Source organism: Homalodisca vitripennis, unplaced genomic scaffold (assembly GCF_021130785.1).
Source record: "Homalodisca vitripennis isolate AUS2020 unplaced genomic scaffold, UT_GWSS_2.1 ScUCBcl_11257;HRSCAF=20463, whole genome shotgun sequence".
In the NCBI taxonomy this organism is placed as follows: Eukaryota; Metazoa; Arthropoda; class Insecta; order Hemiptera; family Cicadellidae; genus Homalodisca; species Homalodisca vitripennis.
In genome coordinates this window covers 34,043-59,837 of record NW_025787508.1, presented here as the reverse complement: position 1 = coordinate 59,837, position 25,795 = coordinate 34,043, and the positions used below count along the sequence as shown (strand labels likewise).

Here is a 25,795-nt window from a genome sequence, read left to right as displayed (position 1 = left end):
GAATTTTATTACATATTTTAAATTTTCAGATCAGAGAAGAAACAAATACTCAGATTGACCTGCCAGCTGAAGGAGACAAGAGTGACAATATCATCATCACGGGGAAGAAAGAGAATGTAGAAGAAGCAAGAGAAAGAATTCTGAAAATCCAGAATGAACAAGTAAGTTTTTATCAATAATTTGCTATCTAAAAAATAAATTATAATACACATGGACTACTTACATGACTAAACCATGTTCAGGGTATCATTTTGCCGTTGTGTTTGCAGGCCAACATTGTCTCGGAAGAGGTGTCAATCCCTCCGAAGTTCTACAATTCCATCATTGGTGCCGGAGGCAAGCTGGTGAAACATATCATGGATGAATGTGGAGGTGTGCAGATCAAGTTCCCAAGCTCAGACAGCAAGAGTGATAAAGTATGTGCATCTCTTGTACATTATTTAAAGCTTCTTTTGTATTTCACCAAATGGTCGTGTCAGAGATTTAAGTATTAACCCTTTGAGTGCCTAGTATTTTTTGAGTGGGTATACTGAAAAGTGCCAGGTATTTTTCTAGTGGGTGTACCTAAAAGTGCCAGCCTTTTTAAAGGCATTTTGCAAGGTTTTAGTAATAAAATTCACAGTTCGATTATTTAATAAGCTATCAACATGATTCTTTTTTATTTTTCTCTGAAAACTCTGTTTAATTAACATAAAATAACAAAGTTACCATAAGACTAAATTTAGGAATACCAAAAATGGACTTACCTAAAAAAAAATTCAAAAATATTTTTTAATTTCATTTTTCAACCAAATTATTATGACCAAAAAAATTCATATCCTTTTCTTAGACCATATCACTGGAAAGTGTATGCAATTGTCTGTAAATCTTGAAAAATTTATATTATCTTCAATAATGAATAAGTTATACAACTTTTAAGAAACTATTGTCACATTGTTTCTGGTAGCTATGGCAACCAAAAATGTTTATATGTGAGTTTCATAAATTTAAAGTTTGATCGGACGTGTACTATAACAATTTATTTTGAAAAGAACGATTCTTCACAAACATTTAAATATGATATTATTTAAAAATATTAAAGGTTACAATTTTTAGTGACTTTTTCCCGAACGTCCAGTAAAATCGGACGTCGGCACTTTTCGGCCAACTTTTGTCGTCCGGTAAAATCGGACGTTGGCACTCAAAGGGTTAATGCGACAATATTGTTTAGTATTTTGTATATCATCTAACTGATAACCAAAGTGAGTTTAAACTAAATAAAACAATGACCAATTCCACCAACCACTCGACTAGAAAACAAATAATATATAAATGATCACTTGAATACAAAAATGAAAACCATATAGAAATTAATCGTATCTAAAATTTCTGCAACTTCACAGTTTTTAGTTGCAGAATGAAAAATTCAGTCGAGTCATACACTCAACTTGCCACACAAAAAAACTCAGCAAGAAATCTCAATTTTGTGGTGGATCCTGATTTCAGGTTATCACAGTAGACAATATGGAAGAAAATACTATACTGTGTACCAGAATAATTGGTGAAATCTGCCTTGTCAGAATATAGATTGGTGTGACCAATTGAAACAGTTTCCGCTTGTTAGTAGTGCTTGCATTTTTTGTGTTTAATTTATGGATAGATTTTACAAGTGTTTTTAACCATTATTTTCAGTAGTAAAGTCTTTTTGGTGTTATATTTTCTTATCTCAATAGCAGAACTCTCCCAAACTTCTCTTGAACTTTTCACGCCTATGCCTAAAACTTGTTGCAACCATTAAGTTGTCTATAAATTAGGCTAGTCTTTTCAAATAAGAAAATCTTCTTTTGAGAATTACATGTTAGTTGTACTTAAAGTTGTGGGGAAATGTGTTCCAGCTATGGCAGATTCATGCTTACAAAATCTTTTAAAATGTCAACATTAATATTCATGACCATCATAAACAAACATTTCACCTAGTTCTGAGTTCTGACCGTTGTTGTTTGTTAGGTCCAGATCCGAGGGCCTCAGGAGGACGTTGACCGAGCAAAGCAGCAGCTGCTGGAGCTGGCCAACGAGCGTGAACAGAATAGTTTCACTGCGGAGGTTCGAGCTAAACCACAACACCACAAGTATCTCATTGGCAAGAGTGGTGCCACCATCAAGAAGGTAGATCTTACATTGTTCACCTAACTTCTAAATAAGCCTTTAGTAACTTTTACATCTGTCGTGAGAAATAGGTAAATGCAGTTAATGTAACTAATACAAACGACAATCATTGTCTCTGGATGAACACTGTTGTCTTCAACTTATTTATCATTTTGTAAATAATGTATATTAGTTGAATTTTAAATTATTAAACACAATCGTTGTTACAAATAATCTGTATTAAGTGAACTTTAATTGTTGAGTGTAATCGTTGTTTTAAATAATACCTATTTGTTGAATTTGAAATCATTGAACATAATCATTGCAGTTAATAATGAGTATTGTTGAATTTGAGATCATTGAACAAATCGCTGTAGTTAATAAAAAGTATTGTTGAATTTGCTATAGTTGAATATAATCAATGTAGTTAATAATGTGTATCATTGACTTTGAGATCATTGAACATAATAACTTTTGTTAATAATGACTATTTGTTAAATTTGAGATCATTGAACATTATCACTGTCTTAATAATAATTGTTGAACCTGAAATTATTGAACATAATCTTATTGTACCTTGGGTAGTTAATGTTTTTTACTTTTGGATGAAAATAAATTTTACTATTATTATTATTAGATTAGGGTAAACAATTTCTGATATTAAAAAAATGAAAACCAAAATTATAAGTTTAGTAAACTTCCTTGTGAGGTTTTAAACATTATTTTTTATCTTTGTCAGATCTTATATATAGGTGTATTTTTACTTACAGTCTCTTAAGTTGGTGTTAGAAAATACTGTACATTGAGTTTCGTTATAAATTACCCATTTCAATGACTTTGTTCAACAGTTTTAAAAGGTTAAAAGGATTTTGGCTTTTTGAAATTTAAATTAATACTTGGTCAAAAATCCTGTTATTAATTGCTTCAGCAATCAGTTCTATCAAGTTGTGATATCTGATCAGCCTATAAACAAACTTTGGACGGGTGAACACAGGTCAGTTCAGATTGTTTTCTTACTGGTTGAACGGTAACTTGACAATTTTCACGACAAGCATTTCAGTCTCCTAGGGATAATTGTGTATAATCTACAGCCTTAATACGAATTCAGGTACACATTTTCATTGAAGTAAAGTTATAAATTTGCAAAATAAAGAGAAAATATTTCTTTGTGGGAAAATTATATGTGACTTGTTTTTCTACCAGCTGAGGGAAACCACCGGCTGTAGAATCATTTTCCCATCAGCCAGTGATGAGAATCAGGAGCTAATCACCATCATTGGCAAGCAGGAGGGCGTACAGAAGGCTAAGGCTGAACTGGAAGCTTACATCAAGGACATTGTAAGTTAGATTCAGCGATCGTGTTAATATCTGTACCAATAAATTTGGAATAATCTTGGGTATTAATCTTAAGCAAAGACATGCTGGAAGGTTAGTGGTTTTTTTATTCTTCCAACAGGGAACATCATTAAAGAATATCTTATTAAAAAAAGACAACGTCCGATTTATAAATATGATTGATAGAAAATGTGTTTAGGAGCACATAAATAAAATGTAATTATAACAATAACCATAATCATTTGGTATTCTCATAATCTATAACCATTTTAAAATTTGTGAGATATAATCATGTTAAATGTATTTCCACAATTTACCATGTTTTACATCAATCACAATTTGTATTATTAAAAGAGAAACAGATACTGCATTGTTGTAAATGGAATACTGCAAAATCTCTGTATTCAATATATACAAACATAGCTTTCCAGTCTGAATCAGAAGGTGGGGGAGGGGGGATCTATTTAAAATTGTTTAAGTCTTAACACTAACAAACACATTATATGATTTTTGTATGGGATTATTTATTTTTAACATATTAGCTTTTGTCAAAACGTAATTACTCAACTACTTCTTTTTGTTCATTCAAATGTGTTGTCTGTCATTTGATTCATTTTGGATGTAAATGTTGGTGTTGTGTAGAATACTTATTTGTGTTGCTCTCTCTCAGGATAATGTGGTGGAAGATGATATGCAAGTGGATCCCAAGTACCACAGACACTTTGTGTCGCGCCGCGGAGAGATTCTCCAGCGAATCTCAGAAGAGTGCGGTGGCGTGTCCATCTCCTTCCCTCGGGCTGGAGTCCAGAGCGACCGGGTGGTGCTGAAAGGTGCTCACGAGTGCATCCAGACAGCCAAACAGAAGATTCAGGAAATTGTGGAGGACCTGGTATGTTTCCTGTAATGTTGGAAGTACGATTATGATAGGAGACGTAGTTGTGTTGTTGCATTTGTTTAATGTAATTTTTCCATATTCAAAATCCATGTAAACCTGGAAGTTGTTAATTATGAATGGGGTGATTCACCAAAGAGTCTACATAAATTCGTAGTAATTGGTTTTCAACAACCTGGCTGGATTTGTCAATGAAATGTTGATTTGAGATGTTGAAAATGCTTACTGGTTTCAATAAAATAACCTTTGTTACATTCAGCTCATTCAATGTTTTGGGAGTAAAGGTTAAAAGGAAAGGCTTCGAGGTTGAGAGAAAGGTAAAGAGCTTTATGTTTGTTGATGTTGGAGGTTGATGTTTGTTGGGCTGTTTAAGAGTATTTTTGAACTCTATTCTCTAAATGAAACAACAGTCCTTGATTTTGATGGTAATCTACTTTGACAAAACCTGTATTTTTATGGAAAGACCTTTTCTGATGACAATAAGTGGACATTTGTGTTCAGTTGGCTAAATTAATTTCTTTTAAGAAGGGAAGTCAAAACTTTATTCTCAGATACTTAACAGTGTATAGCTTAATTGGGGGATATGCAGAACAATAAGTGGAAATCTTTTATTTTTTTAAGGGAAAATAATGGTTTAAATAATATTTCAAGTGTTTACCCTTGCATCTGTACTTACTGTATGTGGCTTGCACTGTTCAACTAATACTTGTGTGTGTTACAGGAGTCAATGGTGACTATAGACTGTGTTATACCCCAGAAATTCCATCGCACCATTATGGGGCAGAGAGGAGCCAAGGTACAAGATATCACTTACAAATTTGATGTCCAGATCAAGTTCCCTGAGAGAAACTTTCAGGGTAAGTTGAGTTAGTTGAAAGTACTTGTATGTTTCTGTTGTTGTTGCCATTAGAAAAGGGACAGAAACGTTCTGTAATGTCTTTATGAAGTTCTTAAAGATTTATTAAGGAAAGAGATGTTACGCATTTTCGGATTGGACCTTTAAGCCACCTTACCCACAGATTTTCAATAGATATAATTCAATTTCAGTTCCAAAAACTTTAAATTAATGGTTGTATCGTATTGAAATGTAAGTTTTGGGGGGTTTTGTGTGGGATTTAAAACAACTACGTTTGCTGATTTTTACCCCATTAAATTGTAATTTTATAATTCATTTGTATTTTTTGACTTGGATTGTCTAGTTTCATAAAACCTAACCTAATCACTAAATTAGGAGTGATTTCAATATTAATAAAATATAAATTTTGTTTTGAATAATCATTTATTATTTGAAATTAAATTCTTTGTAGCAAAAAGAATATATAAAATATATACCATATAACCATATATATGGTTGCATATTTAGCTTATTAGAAAATAGAATCTAGCAATCATGAAATATACTGATTACTTTTCTACTAAATGATTATTATTAGTATTTAAATAATTCAGTATTACTGACATGTACTGCTGAAAGAGCGTTCTCAACAAACAAAACGTGCCAAGAACTTTTTAAGGAACAAAATAGGGCCTTACTCTCTGTCCATTACGGGAAAAATATCAGTAGTCTGGACCCCCCCAGTTTTTTCTGGCTACGTTCTTGATCACATGTAAGAGTAAACAAATTGCTACTGAACTTGCTTTGCGCGTACTAAGTGATAGCGGTGGTATTGCTGGTACCAGTAGGATCAGCTAGTGCGGCACTAATATTCTAAAATAAGAGGTGGTGGATTATTGTCAATATAATATTGGGGTTGCTGTTTTTCCAAATTATCTTTTCTTCCTGTAGCTTCTCCATTTGATGATGTTACTGGAACTGTTTTCACTACTTCTCAAATTTGTCCGCTAATCAGGGGTTTACTATATTACCAATATTAATTGTGATTTACTAAGTACGTATTTCATTCAAAACGTATAACGTATATTCCTTTATTTATGTTTAAGACTTATGAACAGCTTCCGTTTAGATGTGTGTTTTTAAGTTTCATTTATGACATACGATGATTTTGAGTGATTATTACTCCTTTGGATGTTTTCTCATCGACATGTAATGTCTTGCAGAGGATTACACACAATCGAATGAGTACTATGACGGTGAACATGCAGCAGAGAATGGAGAAAACAATCTGATGAACGGAGATGCCAACCCTGTCCCATCCATCAAGGCCTGTGACATCATTCGCATCACGGGCAAGCCGGAGAATTGTGAGGCGGCCAAACAAGCTCTCATCAACAACGTTCCCATCACAATCCAGGTGACTTGCGCAACGCTTAGTGCAAACCGATAAAGCGAAAATTAATAAATTGTATGTAAATCTATAATTAATTTACGTCCCAAATTATCTTTACATCACTGCTGTTTAAAGCATTTTATCATTATTAGAATATTCTGTTAAATCCATTTTGGTAGTTAGTAAGATATACCAACATAAGCTTAAATTAGTAAATATATATATATATATAAAGGTGTAATTAATACTGATCCAAATGCTTTTGAATTTTTCTTATATTTGTATAGTTTATATTTAATTATTTTTTTACGTCTAAAATGTAGCAAAAAACATCAGGTTTGTAAAGCTCAAAAGGAAAGTTTATAAATTATAGCAAAATTATAAAAGATAAATACAGGGCATTTTACTTAAATTAGTGTATTTATTTATAAAAATAAAATAGATCTATTTACGAAACTGTTTATTTCAAATAAATTTTAATTAAATTGATTACACCTCATTGCGCTATAAAACAAGGTAAATATTTCAAACTAACCACAACACTACCACACAATAAAGAATAATAACGAGATACGTAGTAGACACGCGCTCGTGACAACCGAGAGAGCAGTAATACACGCCACCGATATGTTTGGTTTTGGCTCTTTAGGAGACCAGAACTGTCAAGCAGGTGGTCATAGTGTGACAAAGGGCGCTCCCCTCCCCCTGCCGCTGGGTGAAGGTTGTTTATAAATACTTCCATGGCAATTGCAATAAGCACGGAGCGTGCACAGGGCACTTTGAAGGCTTTTTGTAGGTTAAAAAACTCTTCAAGAGACAATCTATATCGGATATAACTGTATTTGGCATTTTGGTCAAAGTCTTACCTTTCTAATATATCCATCTACGGCGTGGGAAGGGTTAAATAATACAGAAGAACATTTATTTTATGAATGGGGAAAAGCCTTTTTCCATAAAATTTGCCATTTCAATAATTATAGTTGTTTGAAAATAAAATATAATTTTTTGTGTGTAAAAAATACTTTTGGGATCTCTATTTTACTTGTTATTGTGAGGGTGTGATAAAAGAGTGGGTTAGTTTAATAATGTAAGTGTGTTTGGTGGCTCCAGGTGGATGTTCCATTCGACTACCATCGTTCCATCATCGGCCAGAAAGGCCAGTCCATCCGAGAACTGAGCGACAGATTTGATGTTCACATTGAGGTCCCCAACAGTGATGATCATCTGGACTATATTAAGGTACATCTTGAGTCACAGTCCTCGTTTTAAAAATCTGTCCTCATTCTAAAACCATCCCGTCTCTGTCCCGGCTGGTCATAGTACAAAGTAAAATTTAAAAAACAAAAATTTTAGTACAAATTTTTTTAGGTAATTTGAAATACATTTTTACCTCCAACTAAGAACAATTTGATTTCACTATTAAGAGGCTTTTTGTTGTTTACTTATTTTCTTTTGCTTGTTATATCAATGATTTATTATATACGTATTTCATTAGTTATATTCGACACTTTTGTTAGATAGTTTTACTATTCTGTATTTAATTACAGTTTTTTTAATAGAGTATATCGTTAAATGTTATTTCAATGCTATGCTTATAAAAATTCTTAAAACAAGAAATTTTTACTATTTAACCATTTTTGCTTTTACAAAATAAAGCTAAGTTTTTCAAGTTTGTTATAATGTTTTTTGGTTTTGTATGGAAATTTTTCAAAACTAAGATTAAAATTTAAGAATTAATCATTTCATTATTATTAATATTATACTGTACAAAGAACCCAAAATAATAGTATTTTTAGCAATTAGTCTTTAAAAAAATGTAAAATATGCTAAACCTATAAAAAATAAAAACATACTGGGAACTGCAATGTTATACCTGGAAATTATTTCAGTTGAATATAGAATTCAAACACCAAATTTTCCCTTACAAAATTCTATTTTCTCCTAAAGTGATATTACAGTATTTACAACAGTCTGCTTGTTTTGCAGATCACAGGAACAAATGAAGCTGTAGAAAGTGCCAAAATAGCTGTAGAAGAGAGAATAAAGGAAATTGATGCAGAGAGAGAAGATAGGTTACTAAAGTCATATGAGCTGGAAGTAAGTATTTCTCCATTTCTCCTCCCCAAATAATTTACTTTGATTACTCTTTCTAAATTATAGATAAACATATAATTTAAATATATTAACTCTTTGGCTGCCATGCAATATTTGTATTTTATGTATAAAGTCTGCCAGGCAGTTTAAGTTACCTGTATCTGAAGACTGCCAAGCCAAACTACCATATGCCTACTTGTACTGCCAGGCTTAAAATGAGCATTTCGCATAGGTAAACCAAAAACGATAGTAACTTTCTTTTTTAACTAGCTAGGATCATGATTTTTGTCTTGTTTTGAACGTAATGAAATTTACTATAACTTATATAACTTTTAAAACCACTTCAAATTAACCCTTTAAGCGTCATGAAAAATTGGGCCTGATCCTTGATAAAGTTACAATTTTTTAAAATTTCCAATGTGTAAAGTTAAATTTATTTTCATTTCTGTATGTCAAAATAGAGTTATTTAACGATAAATAAAATTTGTTTAGCCCTTTTTGGATTTCCTAGGCTATTTTTTAACTTTTGAGAATATCGTAGAATAGCAGTGTAGTTGTCACTAATTTTTTTTATCATTTATTCAGTAAATAGGGGAATGAAACACAGTTTTACAGATAAATATATACTATATTACAAACTAATAAAATTAGAAAATACATAAGTAGACAAAGAGTGTTTATTTGGTGGCGGGCTGTCACAACTGGCATTCCGCGCGTCTCTCGCAAGCCACTGATAACGCGTGGACTTTGAACCTTCTTATTGCTCGGCAAACTGTAGGACGGCCTTGCGGGGCTTGAATTATATTTCTTGCTTTCTGATAACATCCTTATGACCGTAGTAAAATATGAAAAAGTTTGGGGTTGACTAAGTAATTGCTCAGAATTACCAAATCGAAAAATTTGTGGATTCGCCATTCACACGAATAATGGTAAAAACAGTAAATAAACACTGGACACTGCTGTATATAATATGAATAATTTACTTTAAAAAGAATAGGACACAACAGAAAATTAGCGATAACCGAAATACATGTGCGTGTACCGGACGCTTCTCACTAACTGGCTAGATGCCTTGACGGGAGCTCCCGTCAATGACTTTGTGAAACGCGCGGGGCCACGCCCGCTAGACAGTGTTTGGCCAATTAGAAGCCACTGTCACTCCCATTGTAATAGAATTCGAGGCAGGGCAACCCGTCTGTATGTCGCATGACTACTAGAACCACCTAGCAGCAAAATATTCAACTAACATAGCAGTAAGAAAATAAAGAATGCAAAAACGCGGATCCACGGCAATAACGTTTTGAGCTTGTAGTGGCCCTCCGCGGATCCGCGTCAATAACGCTGGAAAGGTTAATTAAATTTAAAAAATGTTCAAAAAATTTTTTGTTTTGTATTGCAAAACACCTTATAAATACTATAATGGGAGAAAATAAATGTTTGTTTTATGTTTACAATGTCATTGAGAGGCAATGTTCAAAAAATTACAAAAAAATATTGGAAAATAAAGTTATAATGATTATAACACTGAATCACCGCTGCAACACAGATTTTTCATATTTTCATAATTTTTCAATGTGGTTCCAAATACTTGCTTGAATTGGTAAACATTACTAGTCTTACACTAAATTCTCTTTTTGATGTTGTTATTGGAAGAAAATTAAACTAATAAATAGGTGTAATGTATTGAATTACAATAATAATTATTATACATATTATAAATTGTTACTGGCAAGTTAAAGCCACAGCCAAAGACCAACTGTATGATCTATGATGCTGTGACGTCATATGGGGTGATTAGTTTGAATAAATGCCATTGGCTGTTCTCATCACGCCACCAGATCACACCACCTACCACTTCCAGTGTCCTGCCCTTGTCTCTCTCTCTCTGTTACCCTCCAACCTTAACCGAGCACAGTCGATGATGTAAACTAATTCAGTCTTTTATTCCGATTCCCCGTAACCCGTACACAACAATTGGCGACGAGGTATTAATGCGATCCCGCGAGTGCAATGCAACCTGTTCGATTGTGCGTAAATAATTTCTCCGAAAATTATAGTGGGAGGAAGTGTGTCTGTAGTTTGGCGTCACGTGGACTCAAAATCGGTACATTTTGATGTTGGAAGACAAGGTCGTAAATTAGAACATTTCGTCTTTATTTAGTGAAACAGTAAAAATGGCGGGAATTATTGGCGGAATTGGTGACTTCGACAACAGTGCAGAAACTTGGAATTCGTATGTTGAACGATTTGAATTATTCGTTGACTGTAACAGTATTAGTGACGACAAAAAGGTTAGTACGTTACTAACAGTCGTGGGTGTGAAAACGTACAGTTTGTTACGAGATTTATGTACGCCGGAAAAACCTTCAGTGAAAAAGTTTGATGAATTAGTGAAGTTAATTCAGGACCATTTGTACCCGAAGCCATCATTCATAGCTGAAAGGTACAAATTCAGCAAAAGGAATCAACAGGAAGGAGAATCAGTCACAGAGTACATCGCCAGCCTCAAGAAATTGTCTGCTGCATACTGCGAGTTTGGCGCATCCCTCAACGACTATCTCAGAGACAGACTGGTGAGCGGCATCAGGAGTGAGTCGACCAAGCAGAGGCTGTTGGGAGAGACCACCCTAACCTTCGACCAGGCTGTGAAAATCGTCTGCTCAGTGGAAGCGGCGGAGAAGAATGCGGCGGCATTGACAGTGAACGGCGGCAGCCGGGTCCAGCGGATGGCAGCGCATCACCACCCACATGTGAGAGTCGGCGGCAGCGGTGGCAGCGCGAGCTACAACGCAAGGCACGAAGTCAAGGTGCAGTGTACGTGCTGTGGGCAGTGTGGTCACTATAGGAAGCAGTGCAAATTGTTTGGTGTTGTGTGTCACAAATGTGGTAAAAGAAATCACATATCTAAGGTATGTCGATCTACTGAAATTAGTAAGTTACCAGACAATCAGCTTTCGAAAGTTAAGAAAGGTATATCTTATCAGTCTAATTTTCAAAACAAGAAAAACAAAGATTATAAGAAACATAATTTTGTAAATGATAGTTCAGAACTGTCAGATTCAAATAATTCTAAGAATTATGTTCAGAGTCCTTTGTTTAAAGGTTATTTTTGACGATGGAAGGATTGTGAAGGAAACAGGATTTTTCCGGACATTTGCCATCGTTCAGTGAAAACAAGAAAACAGTAACACTACGTTTCGAGATCTGCAATCTGATCTCTTCTTCAGGTAAAGAACTAACCTAATACATAATTACAAACTAAGTTAAAATAAACAAATCTTACTAAAGCGTTGTGGCACGCCTAAGTCAGGAATCACAACCTACATGTTGTTGTCAACTTCACTAACACTAAAGACATGCACTTTAGTGTTACTGCACTTTAGTGAAACGTAGTGTTACTGTTTTCTTGTTTCACTGAACGATGGCAAATGTCCGGAAAAATCCTGTTTCCTTCACAATCCTTCCATCGTCAAAAAATAACCTTTAAACAAAGAATTGATTCTCGGTACGGACCCGGAAACCAGTAAACAAATCAAAGACCTTGAGAGCTTGGCATCTTAAATTAACTAAACACATTAATCATTTAACTTTCTTGCATAAATGTAAGGTTGAAGACCTTATGCCTATAGGGTTAACTCTAAAAACTCCTTTTCATAGTAGGAAAGCCAGTAAAAATTTTGTCTTCTGCTTCTAAATCTTTACTTAAAGAAAGAATTGCATATCATCATCATATCATCGTGGAAAGATACCTCCTCCAAAATAGTATTGAGTGTAAAAAAAACTGAATTAAAAACACTGATCGGTACAGAATTCAACAACATTCTCGAAAGCATCCAAAAATAGATGTATAAAAGTTTCTGAAACATAAAGAAAAAGAAAAATCTCCAAACTGGAAAAAATTAGGCCTAAAAAAATGTGATTTGCCTAAGGATGGCAACGTGAATACGGATGCAAATAATAAAAATATGTAATCAACCTCTCTTCAAAAATCCTGAATGAAGCGGAAATATCAGTCTTATCCAAAGGGTTTAAACTTTTCTGTGGCACAAAAAATCGGTAAAGGCACTGGATTTCGTAACTGGAATCGAGTCGGCTGTTTCACAGTTACCTGAGGAACAGGGTGACCGGTTTCGTTGTGAGGCCAGTCTTTTACTCAGAAAAAAATTCCTCCCACAAAACCCAATTTGACAATAGAGGAGAAAAAAGGCCAGGGTCGATCCTTGGGAAAGACGACACGGTCAAAATCTTACCTGCCGACAAAGGCAACGCTACTGTGGTACTTGACTCAGTAGCGTATAAAGAAAAAGATTGCGGAAACTTTAAATACTGGCAAATATACAGTTTTAAATAAAGACCCGACTGATTCATTTGAACGCAAAGTAGCAAACACCTTAAGAAAACATAAAGAATTTTTTTCAGATAAATTTAGATCTAAATTAACTCCTCACCACTCAAAAATCCCCCATATGTATGGCCTTCCCAAAATCCACAAACCTACCATCCCTCTTCGGCCCATCATTAGTTCTCGTGATTCACCTTGCAGGGAATTGTCTAAAGTCCTCTTGGACCATTTAACGCCATTGGTAGGAAAAACTGACTCTTTCATCAAAAATTCCAGGGATTTCGTAGAGAAGTCAAAATCCCTAAAGTTGACTGAAACTGACAAACTTGGTAAGTTTTGATGTCGAAAGTCTATTTACAAATGTACCAGTTCCAGAAACTCTCGGAATTATTAAATCACGTCTCAAAGAAGACCAAACATTAAAGGATAGAACTAAACTTCCCGTGCCAGTAATTATGGAACTGTTTAGAACTATGCACTCAATGCAATTATTTTGAGTTAGAGGGTAAAATTTACCGTCAAGATGAGGGGAGTTGGCAATGGGTTCTCCACTGTCTCCTATTTTCGCCAATATCTTTATGGAGGAATTCGAGCGAAAAGCTTTGGTTTCAGCTCAGTTCAAACCGAAGATTTGGTGGAGGTATGTGGATGATACCTTTGTTATTTTTTCTCATGGAGACATTGAATTAAATAATTTTTTGAATCACATTAATAGTATTTCTCCTTCCATCCGCCTCACAATGGAAGTGGAAGTCCAAAACAAGCTTCCCTTTTTGGATGTGTGTGTATTAAGAGATAGGGATGTCCTTAAGACAACTGTTTTTCGAAAGATAACACACACAGGAAAAATATTTAAATTATCAATCCAACCATCAAAAATCTGTCAAAGAAGGAGTAGCCTACTCGTTGTTTGATAGAGCAAAGAGCTTGTGCTCAGATAAAGATGGACTAAAAAGAAGAATTTAAGAAAATTGAATCGGGATCTCAGAAGCAATGGATACCCTCAATTAGTAAATTTAATAAGTGCAAAACGAACCAGAAGAATCATTCCTGAGTCAGAAAAACAGATTTTTGAAAAATTTGCGTTTATGTCAATCCCTTATGTGCCGGGATTATCGGAGAAAATTAGAAGAGTAGGTAGAAAGTACAACATTAGAACCGCGTTTAAAACACACAACACTCTTAGACAAAGTCTCGTAAAAACAAAACCAAAAAATGGCACACAGGATTCCAAAAACTGTGTTTACAGTATAAAATGTAGCTGCAATAGGGAATACATAGGCGAGACAAAAAGACCACTAAACGTAAGGATAAAAGAACACAAAGAAAACACGGAGAAAGGGTTTCACAGAAAAGTCAAAAATTGCACACCATTGTTGGTCCGAAGACCATCATATGAATTGGGATGAAGCCCACATAAATACATCGGGAAACCACATTTTCTTCAAAAGGAAATTAATTGAGGGCAACATACATTAAATTGGCAGACCAACCAATCAGTCAACCATCAGTCGAGATTAGGCCGCTTTGGTTGCCAATTCTAAAAAATGAACTAAAGAGAAAACCAAAAGTATCAAACGGATCGGATATTTGTAAAAACCAATGCGGAGTCACAATATGGTTTTAAGAAGTTCATCTCGCATGAACCAATAATAACGAAAAGGGGCCCATTTCCTGTTCCCCTTCCCTTGTATGTCCGCCATCTTGTTTTAGCCAGCCGTCACGATTGCCATTGGCTAGTCCCTCTGGTCAGTCATAGGTGGTCAGTAGACGAGTGAAGACGCATTGTGACCTGTATTTCCGTAGTTTACTTTTAATGATTAGTGTTTTGTATAGTTTTGTATTAAGTGCATGTCTTTAGTGTTAGTGAAGTTGACAACAACATGTAGGTTGTGATTCCTGACTTAGGCGTGCCACAACGCTTTAGTAAGATTTGTTTATTTTAACTTAGTTTGTAATTATGTATTAGGTTAGTTCTTTACCTGAAGAAGAGATCAGATTGCAGATCTCGAAACGTAGTGTTACTGTTTTCTTGTTTCACTGAACGATGGCAAATGTCCGGAAAAATCCTGTTTCCTTCATGTTCAGAGTGATGAAAATCTTGAGAGTTATGTCGAGGACATACAGAATTTATTTAAAGTAAATGAAACTCACTGTGAAAGAATTAGAGTTGACCCAATTAAGATTAAAGTCCTAGTGCAAGGTCGAGAAACCATATTTGAAGTTGATACTGGAGCTAGTGTCACAGTGTGTAGTGAGGATTTTTATGAAAATAATTTTAGTTCTTGTAAATTGTTAGAAAACGACCTAACTTTGAGTTCGTACACTAATGAACCTATTATACCTGTGGGCAAAGTTAATGTTGATGTTTGCTATGAGAAAATACATAAATGCTTAGATTTGTATGTGATTAGAGGAGGTTCACATCCTTTAATGGGTCGTGATTGGCTTAAAGTAATGGGAGTTGACATTTCGTTTAAAAATAACTTGTGTGTTATAAACAGACCTATAGATAACAAGGCTAATTTCGAGACAATGACGTCCGAGCTAACTAATCAATTTCCAGAAGTGTTCACTGAGAAACTAGGTCAGTATACAGGCGAACCAGTAAAACTAAATCTAAAAGAAAATGCTAGACCTAGGTATTTTAAGCCAAGACCGATACCATTCTCATTGAAAAGTAAGGTAGAAAAAGAACTACAACGCTTAGTTGACGAACAAGTGTTAATTCCAGTAAGCAGCTCGGAATGGGGAACGCCCATTGTACCAGTATTAAAAAAGAACGGTGAAATTAGGTTATGTGGAGACTTTAAAGTTACTCTAAATCAGTATCTAGAAGTAGACAAGTACCCTATACCTAGAATAGAAGATTTATTTGCAAATTTACAGCATGGAGAACGTTTCTCTAAAATAGATCTTAGTCAAGCCTATATGCAATTAAAGTTAGATAGTGAGTCACAAAAATTATGTACAATTAGCACGCATAAGGGTCTTTTCTCATATAGTAGAATGCCTTATGGAATCTCATCAGCCCCAGGCATATTTCAAAGAGTTATTGAACAATCTTTGCATAATTTAGAAGGCATATCAGTGTTCATGGATGATATTCTTATCACCGCACCTAATAACGAAACTCATGTAAGTAGGTTGCAAGAGGTTTGTAAACGCCTGAGTGAAAAAGGATTTACCGTAAAGAAAGATAAATGTACATTCTTTGTAGACAAAATCGAGTATCTTGGTTTTAGTATCGATAAAGATGGACTGCATACCTCTGAATCTAAAATTAAAGCTATAAATCAAGCACCTGTACCTAAATCTGTCACTCAAGTCAAAGCTTTTATTGGCTTGGTAAATTATTATGGAAAGTTTATCAAAAATTTGTCAACAATCTTGAGTCCGTTGTACAACTTGTTAAAAAAGGACGTGCCATTTGATTTTGATGAAAAATGTCTCAAATCATTTAGCCATGTCAAGGATGTTTTGACTAAAGCACCAGTTTTGGCGCATTATGATTCAAAGTTGCCTGTAAAACTAGCAGTAGACGCAAGCTCGACAGGGCTGGGCTGCGTACTTAGTATCATAACCCCTGAAGGCGTTGAGAAACCTATTGCATACCACTCTCGTACTTTATCACCAGCAGAATGTCAATATTCACAAATAGATAAGGAAGCTTTAGCAGTAGTATATGGAGTAAGGAAATTTCATCAATATTTGTATGGCCGAAAATTCACATTGTGTACTGATCACAAACCTTTAATTAGCATATTTGGACCGAAAAAGGGTTTACCTGTTTTCGCAGCAAGCCGATTACAAAGATACGCATTATTTTTAAGTGGATACAATTTTGATGTACAGTATGTAAGGTCAGAAAAGCATGGTAACGCAGACGCATTATCACGCTTACCATTAAGCACTAAACACGTTGTAAATAATAACAATGAACCAAGGTGGAAAGGTACCTATTTACACTGTATCGCTGAAAGTTCAGTACCTTTAACTTTTGAAGATGTAAAAGCTGAAACCCAAAATGATCCTATTATAAAACAAATACATAACTATGTGATGTACGGATGGCCAAATTTTTTGTCAGGAGAGAATAGGGAATTGTCACCTTATTTCCAAAGGAAGGACGAGCTAACAGTTGAGCATGGCATTGTTATGTGGGGATATAGAATTGTTGTTCCTAACAAGTTGCGTAGCTACATATTAAATGAGTTACACGCGAGTCACTTGGGAATTGTAAAAATGAAGTCAGTAGCAAGATCCTATATTTGGTGGCCAAATATAGATGAAAACATTGAAAGCCTAGCGAACAATTGCTCTTCCTGTCTTATGGAACGTTCTAGTCCTAGTAAGAGTAATCTACATGTTTGGCACTATCCATCTATGCCATGGGAAAGATTGCATATTGATTACTTGGGTCCTTTCAAAGATAAGACCTACTTGGTAGTAATTGATGCTTACACTAAGTGGTTGGAAGTATTTGAAGTAGGCTCTACTTCAGCTAAGCTAGCTATAGAAAAGTTAAGAGAACTATTTTCTAGATTTGGATTACCTGTCACTATCCATAGTGATAATGGACCACCATTTACCTCAGTTGAATTTAAAAATTTCATGCAACTTAATGGTATAAGACATACATTTTCACCAGCTTATCATCCTCAGTCTAATGGTCAGGCTGAGAACTCAGTTAAGTATGCTAAACGTAAAATAAGATTGGCTTTTCAAGAAAATATTGATACTAAAGTAGCCTTGAATAGGATGTTATTTGATTACAGAAACTCCGTTCATAGCACTACTAACGAGACACCTGCCAAATTAATGTTTAATAGACCACTAAGATGCAGGCTAGATTTACTCAGACCTAATATAGCCAGAACTGTGCAATTAAAACAGGACAAACAAAAAGAATATTTTGGCGGTAGAAAAACGAGAATTCTATTTCCTAATCAATCTGTATTAGTGAGAGATTATCGCTCTAAAGACAAATGGATAGAGGGCATTGTAATAAAACAGTTAAATAATGTAATGTATTCTGTTATGACAAAAACTGGTCTAATTTGGAGTAGACATATTGATCAGCTGATAGGACTACACAGTAGTATTGTTGACAGTGACAGTCAAATTCCACCATCTCAGGACCGTACAGTTGCGGAGCGTGAGACAGGCGCTCAGTGTCCGCCAACTCCAAGCCCAGTCAGAATTAGTAACACTGACCTCACTAGATCAGCTGGTCTCTCCCCCTCCTCACCGCATCATACCTCTCCATGTCACATCACTACCCCTCATTCTAGACCACGTCTTTCTCTACCCTCAGCTGTTCCTTCTCCTGTCACTAGAACAGCTGATCATACAAACAGATACCCAACTCGTATTAGGAAACCTGTAGAGAAATTAAACTTGTAAATAACTTACAGTACTTAAGGATGACATTTAATAATGATATGTGTTATTTATATTTATATGTGTTTATTATATATTTATTATTACACTTGTATTGTTTAATTTATCTATGACTTGTGTGAATTCAATTTATTTTGAAATTTGGAAGGGAGGAAATGTAATGTATTGAATTACAATAATAATTATAATAATAATTATTATACATATTATAAATTGTTACTGGCAAGTTAAAGCCACAGCCAAAGACCAACTGTATGATCTATGATGCTGTGACGTCATATGGGGTGATTAGTTTGAATAAATGCCATTGGCTGTTCTCATCACGCCACCAGATCACACCACCTACCACTTCCAGTGTCCTGCCCTTGTCTCTCTCTCTCTCTGTTACCCTCCAACCTTAACCGAGCACAGTCGATGATGTAAACTAATTCAGTCTTTTATTCCGATTCCCCGTAACCCGTACACAACAATAGGTTTTATAGTTACAAAGAGCCTTTAACCCTTTTAGTGCCAACGTCCGTATATACGGACGTTTGAATAACTACCGAAGAATGCCGACGTCCGTATATACGGACGTTCGGAGTAAAAGTCATACCGCAATCATTTTTTAACTTGTTATAAATTTGTTGGTATACAAACAATCAGAATGAACCAATCTACATAAAAAAAATAATAATAGTAATATCGTAAAGTTAGTCAGGTGTTTAGCAATGATAGAAATGGCCGTGATTGTTGCATCAGACAAATTTGTGTCAGCTGATAGTTCACGTCTAACCTCTGTGTTTGGTTGTTTGTGTTGCTGCTTCCACAGTGTTTGTTTGTTGATAAATAGTTTACTAACATAAAAAGTAAACTTCAATAAAATGAAACGCTCGCGATCTCCACTTAGCGAGAATACAGTTCTTGCCGTATTAGAATCAGATGATTTGAGTGATGGTGCTTTGAGTGACGAGTCTGCTGAAAGTCCGCCTAACTAGAATAATTATGTACAAAAGTGTGTAAATTTTTTTTAAATATTTTACAAAATGTACATTATTTTTTAAGTAGAAAGTAGTTTCAGAGAATTTTTGGTTTCATAGTGGAAAATATTATAAGCTTTATAAAGAAGCTAAATAGTGTAAATAACACAAAAAAGTAAAAATGTAACTTTCTAAAAAAATTAACATGATTTTTTTTGTTTTTCAAATATTAACCAAAACTTTTTATGTGTTTATTCAGTTTTAATTCCTCTTTCAAGTGATAGTATGTGTTATAGTGAAATATTTTTTTTAAAGTACTATTTTTCATGTGAAACTGGAAAAATATATAAAAACTGTGTGTAAAATGTCTACTATTTAAATTTTTTTTAAGTTCATTACATTTAGAAATATAATTTGCTTTATAGTTTTTTATAAGGGAATTTATTTTACTGCAAAACAATGAAAAAATTAGGAAAATATCTCAATATTTGTAATTTTTACAATTTTTTTAGTAAAATACTGCAAAACGGCTGAAATAGGCCTGGCATCCTTCAGTAGTATCATGTGAAAAATCACTGGCATTTCTCAGACCAACTTTTGATTTTTTGTCTGGCACTAAAAGGGTTAAAGTTAGAAAATAAATTATAATATTATACTTACAAATGAAGTTGGATACAGAAGATTGAAGAGAAACAATGGCAATAAAAATTGCTTTTTCCGAGTAAAAACACTATGAAACTACAAATTATTTTACATGATGTTAGGTTATATACAAACACTGCTTGTTCTCTATAAAAGTTTGCATTTATGTGAAGGTAGGCAGTTCATGTGTGTTTACGTAACTGTAACTCTCACGCATACAGTTCTTGATCTTTTCCTTTTACCATCTGCATTCTTCTTTCCACTGCACTCACAGCACCTTTTCTCTTTTCCTCCCTCAATTCTTTCCACTCCATGTAACTTTTTACTAGGACCACCGCCATCACCATTTTCGTAAGCTGGGGTTTTTTCAGCAAGCCATTCCTCCGCTAAACTTTCAATCACACTAATGTAGTACTTCACTCTAGGCTGAGGATTGTCTGTGTTAAGTTTGTACAACACATATGAATTTAATATCATCCGTCCAAAAATATTGAAAATCACCTTTTTCCAGTGTTTCTGTGTTCTCCTTTCGTCAAGATAAGTATAAAGCATTTAATCAGTTCCGTCGATCCCTCCCATTACATGATTATACTCGTACACAATTTTTGGCTTGGTTCGTACAATAATCTTACCACACCTCCTGATCGAATAGGTTACATTTCTTGCTTCACTTTTGCTGGATAGTAATACAAACTGTTTTTTGTTTGACGATTTCTCTCTCCAAGCTAATTGGAGAATGGGTCCTTTCCTGACATATACCTTTTTACCAACAGGATATCTGCCAAGTAGTTGTTTTGGATTGCCCTTTCTTTCAAGTCTCACAGTTCCGGTTATCCATGTTAATTTTGAATATAAGAATCTGGCTAACTTTTTTGATGTGAAGAAATTGTCCAGGTATAGATGATAACCCTTATTTAATAAATTAGCCATATCCAAGAGTTTCTTTACTACATAATAGCCTAACCCACAATACTCAAAATCATTTTTGTTCTCATATTTTGAACCCTTGTAGCAGAAGAATCGTGAGCAGTAATTTGTGGATGCATCACATAACACCCACAGTTTTACACCCCATCTGTGGTGTTTTTTTTAGGAATGTACTGTGTAAGGGCAATTCTTTTTTTCATACCAACTAATGATTCATCCACAGATAATTTTTGAAATGGTATGTAATGCAGACGGAAGACTCTATTGCAGTGGTCAATAAGGGTTTGGAATCTTCCACATGGATTGTAATTTGGTGAGCCAAGGGGTGCTAAAATGTTAGGGTCAACAATGTGGAAAAATTTAAATAAAAGCTGAAACCTATTTCTTGTAAACATTTTTGAAAACCAGGGGTTGTGCTGTGAAGGTGACTGATACCAATAGCTTTCAATTGAGGGCTTTTGGTCTATACCCATATTCAGAATTACTGATATGAATCCTTTCATTTCTGCCAGTGTTACATTTGTCCACTTTCTAATTCGACTTTCTGGTGACAAGTTATTCCCAACAGTGTTTAGAAATGATTGGGCATATTTGTTGGTTTCTGTGACAAATGTACTCAGTAATGTTGTGGTAAAAAATAAAAAAAGTAAGAAATGGGGGCTGAATTTCTGGGAGGACAATGTTTTGGCCCACATATTTCACTAAAACCAAAAGCATGCACATAGCCTGTGTCATTGTCATCCACCTCTTCCCAATCACTGCTATCTGGGCTCTGATTTTGTTGTTGTGTACGCTTACTGCTAATAGGCCTACTTACTCTTACTGCCCGTTGCCCACCTCTAGTTCTAGGCCCTTGTCCAGGCCTATTTCTATGTCCCATTCTTGGCTTAGCAGAATTTTCACTAGGATTTTGCAACCCATTTCTGATGGTAGGTTCATTATCATCACTAGATGACTGATCAGTCTCTGAAACATGTAAAACAACCCCAGAGCTGCCCAGAGGTACAGGCCTAATAGGTTGACCAGAACTTGTACTAGGCCTATTATGACTTGCATCGAAATCTGATTGTCCAGGATTTAGGAACAAAAAACGTCTTTGCTTACGGTTATTTGGCTCATTGGGATCGAAGTCTGGGTCCTCATCTGTATCATCTATGACGTCTGTACTAACTGAACTATCATCAGAAGAATTGATGTCTTCAAGTGAATCAACTTCATCATCACTGCTATTGTCACGGCAAGTTAACGCCGGACTCACAAACACCAGAAATTAGAGTACCTTCACTCACTGGGGAATGATTTCTTTTCCTTTCACTCATGTCATATGAAAATTTAACGTAATTAACGTAATTTAACTTAATTCAACGTTCACTCTCAACAAGCAAACAATAACAAACACAGGTTGACTACTGTTGCTGCTAGATCAGCTGTTGTCAACGGCATCGGCAGCCGGCAGGTTCGCGACAGACCAACAGCCACACAATTACGTCGTTCTTCTACATGGTGTACTATATAAAATAAGATTTTCGTAATAACTGATATTTTATGAAATAAAAACACTCTTTAGCTATTATTTTTATGTTACAAGAATTACATTAGTGGTTAAATAGCTGCGCTATAAGCCAAAAGGAAGAGGCCGAAAATATCGGCCGCTGGCAGTTTTCAGCTAGTCTTACCCGGCCAAAAATATCGGCCGCTGGCAGCCAAAGGGTTAAAACGTTTTGCTTTGTTAAGAAAGTATTTTTTTAAATAACAACTTTATTAACTAAATTTCCTTACAGTTTGAAGTTGAGCCTGAGTTTCATCCGAAAATCATCGGGAAGCGAGGCCTGGTGATCAATAAGATCAGGCAAGACCATAACGTCCAAATAACGTTTCCTCGTCGTGGCGACGAGAATGAGAAAATCATCAAGATTGTTGGTTATGAAGACAAGGCCATAGCTGCAAGAGACGACATACTAAAGCTTGTCAGCGAACTGGTGAGTCAACACGTAAAATCATGTTTGCTTGTAAAATTCAAATTTTTTGTCAAGTTGTAACAAGGCTCACAATAGTTACGTTTTATGTAACTTGCTATAAAAAGGCCACAGATGGAGCATGATCAACTTTAGCAATATCTTCATTACCAAACGGCCATCGTCTTGATCCGTCACGCCAGGTAGTGATTGATAAATTGATTCCACACCCTGGTAGCCATCGGAGAAGACGTGTCACAACGCATTCTGACATGTCTAAATTGATAAAAAAGTCCTTATTGTTATTACAACTAATTTCTGCCATACCGACTAAACAACAATCAAAATAAAAATAAAAAATTACAGTAGCAACTTTAAAAACGTAATTGAGAAAACAGTAACGTTCTGTTTCTAACGTCCAGGTAAAACGTCACTATGTGCTTTCATAACAGTTCCGAAGTTGACCGTTGGAGTGTAGTAGCAATTAAATAGCACTACTTTGGATTTGTAGTAGTTCAAATAAAGACTACTGGAGGCCAATATGTATTTGTTAAAAACTGAAATTTTTATATTGTTATAAAGCAAATTTTGTTTGTAATGATATGCATCATATTCTGCGTTTAATTAGAAAAAGCGACAAGATTATGAAAATCTGTTGGGTAGTTATTTTACAACAGCTTTTTTCCCAAAAGCTTACAAAATATGCAAAATAAAGAGTTTAGATACTTTTGCGTATTTAATTGGAATTTTAATATATTTATTTTGTCTATTTGTGTTGTATACTCATTCTTAGACACGATAACTACCCACTGACTGTGAACTAAGTACAATTCCATGTTCCAGAGTGGCTTGGCCAAAGTTGAAGTGTTCTTGGACAGTCGAGTACACTCCAGGCTGATCGGCACTCGAGGCCGCAGCATCCGCAAGATCATGGACCAATTTAATGTTGAGATCAAGTTCCCACGCTCGCAGGATCCTGAGCCTGATCTTGTCATCATCACGGGCAACGAGAACGACTGTGAGGAAGCCAAGGATCACCTGCTCAATTTGGAGGAGGAATACGTAAGTTGTGCTCACTTATTATTTTTACCTGTAGTTAAGAGGATCACAATACACACAATGGGAACCCTGTAAAAGGAGCTTTACAATATTATTAAAATTTTAATAAGTGTGTTCTCTTGTAGCAGAATCCAAGATCCAACGATCCAAAAAGAATGGATCACGTTTCCATTACATTAATTTTTCCGTATATTAACAGTTGCAAGACGTCAGTGAACCACCTACATACAGAGAAGAGACTAACAACTTCTTCGGAAACCACAATGTGAAGAGCGAGGCTTCTGGTTTCGTCGTGAAAGGAGGGCCTTGGGAACAGAAAGCTCCGGACACGAACAGCACAGAAGACTTCCCGACATTCGGAGGTGGTAGCAGCCACACACCTCAGTCATCGTTGCCGTGGGGGCCCCGCCGCTAGCCCGCCCCCCCACCACCCACTCACGACAAACTGGACCATCCGATCTTCCATTCGTTTTGTTTATTTGAAACACATCAAAACCTTTAATGAGTAGGATTAACTACCCTGAGTTCAGGAGTGTTTAAATATTATTGTTTACTCAAATTATCGCTTGATCATTGTTTTCTTACACATGGATTACTTTACTGGCTTAATGTTGTTTGGTTATCAATCGTCTTGAACTTATTAGTATGTTATAGTGCAATATTTATTTTGATTATGGTGGAAAATTTACTTAATAACGGAAAGTACGGTCTTTCTCGAGACGTTTTCATCTTTCCCTCCTGTTTACTGCTTGCTGCATTGGTTAATGACCCGGCACGTTCATGGATATCTGAATTCGGTCGCTCGAAGGAATTTTACATTTTTATTTTTCTGTTAATGTATATGAATTAGTTTTATCTGAAAGTCTCATGTAATTTTATACAATATTTATATAATAAGTTTTGAATAAATTTACCATTTATAATTTGCCGTAGTGTACTGCGACAGCTACTAGTTTTATGGAATGAAAGATTTTTTATTTTAACTGTTTTGTGTAAAAAGACAGTCAACCAGTTAATTGCGTCTTCCTCGACAGACTTTAAAGTCGTGAATCCTTAAATAGTTCCTCTTGCGTTTCCTTCTCTGTGCAATTTACATTATTCTGTTAGCTTTACAGTTGTTTGTTCGATCATTTATTTGTTTTTGCTTTTCGGTGAAATCTGGTGCCTTTTACTATTTTATCATAGTTTATTTTTCAGAAATAGTTATCATTTGTGCGATTCTGTTCATAAATCAGACAACCACATCACTTTGCACCCTAAAAGCAATACCTTCTAAGTCTTTTGTAGCGTGTTTTACTGACAATACTGTCTTTTTAAACGTGGTTAATTCAAAGTACATTTGGCTTCGAGCCGAAACGTTCATTTTACTCAATCTAAGTGAAAGTTGATAAATATTGTTGAATTAATTTATGTCACAATAGATATTATAATTATTGTTATATTTTTTGTTAGTCTTTCTATTGATATATTTTGAACCAATTTTGTAGAGTTTTATATAAGCATGAGTTTGTTGTGTTCTGAGTCATTGTATAGAGAGAAGTTTTCTTTTACAGGTTTTTATGTTGTTATTGTTAAAATGTTAAAAACAATAAAAATTGTAAAATAATTAATAGACTGAAAAAAGTTAAAAAGTATATATTTATAAGTGAATCAAGGGAGATTTATCCGCGCTGTGTCCCGGATAACTGTCCACATCCACAAATGGGGATTTGCCATTTCCGGAAAGTTGAATGTGTGATCATATTTTATATTACAAGGAAATGTAAATATATTATGTAGGCCCTCACTGTCGTTGGGTGGATAATATTCTTACGAATAAAGATAATAATACCCAA

At 34.9% G+C, this 25,795-nt stretch overlaps 1 protein-coding gene across 1 annotated transcript; it reads left to right on the top strand.

The window, feature by feature from the left end:
* LOC124374940 (vigilin-like) lies at positions 1 to 25,795 on the top strand (the record flags this gene model as incomplete). The annotated part of the gene is made up of 12 exons (XM_046833071.1): positions 1 to 161; positions 270 to 416; positions 1,987 to 2,145; positions 3,328 to 3,462; positions 4,130 to 4,348; positions 5,073 to 5,208; positions 6,410 to 6,603; positions 7,690 to 7,818; positions 8,566 to 8,676; positions 22,728 to 22,925; positions 23,745 to 23,963; positions 24,160 to 25,795. Coding segments are annotated over 12 exons (2,024 nt in total), but the record flags the coding sequence as incomplete, so codon positions are not given.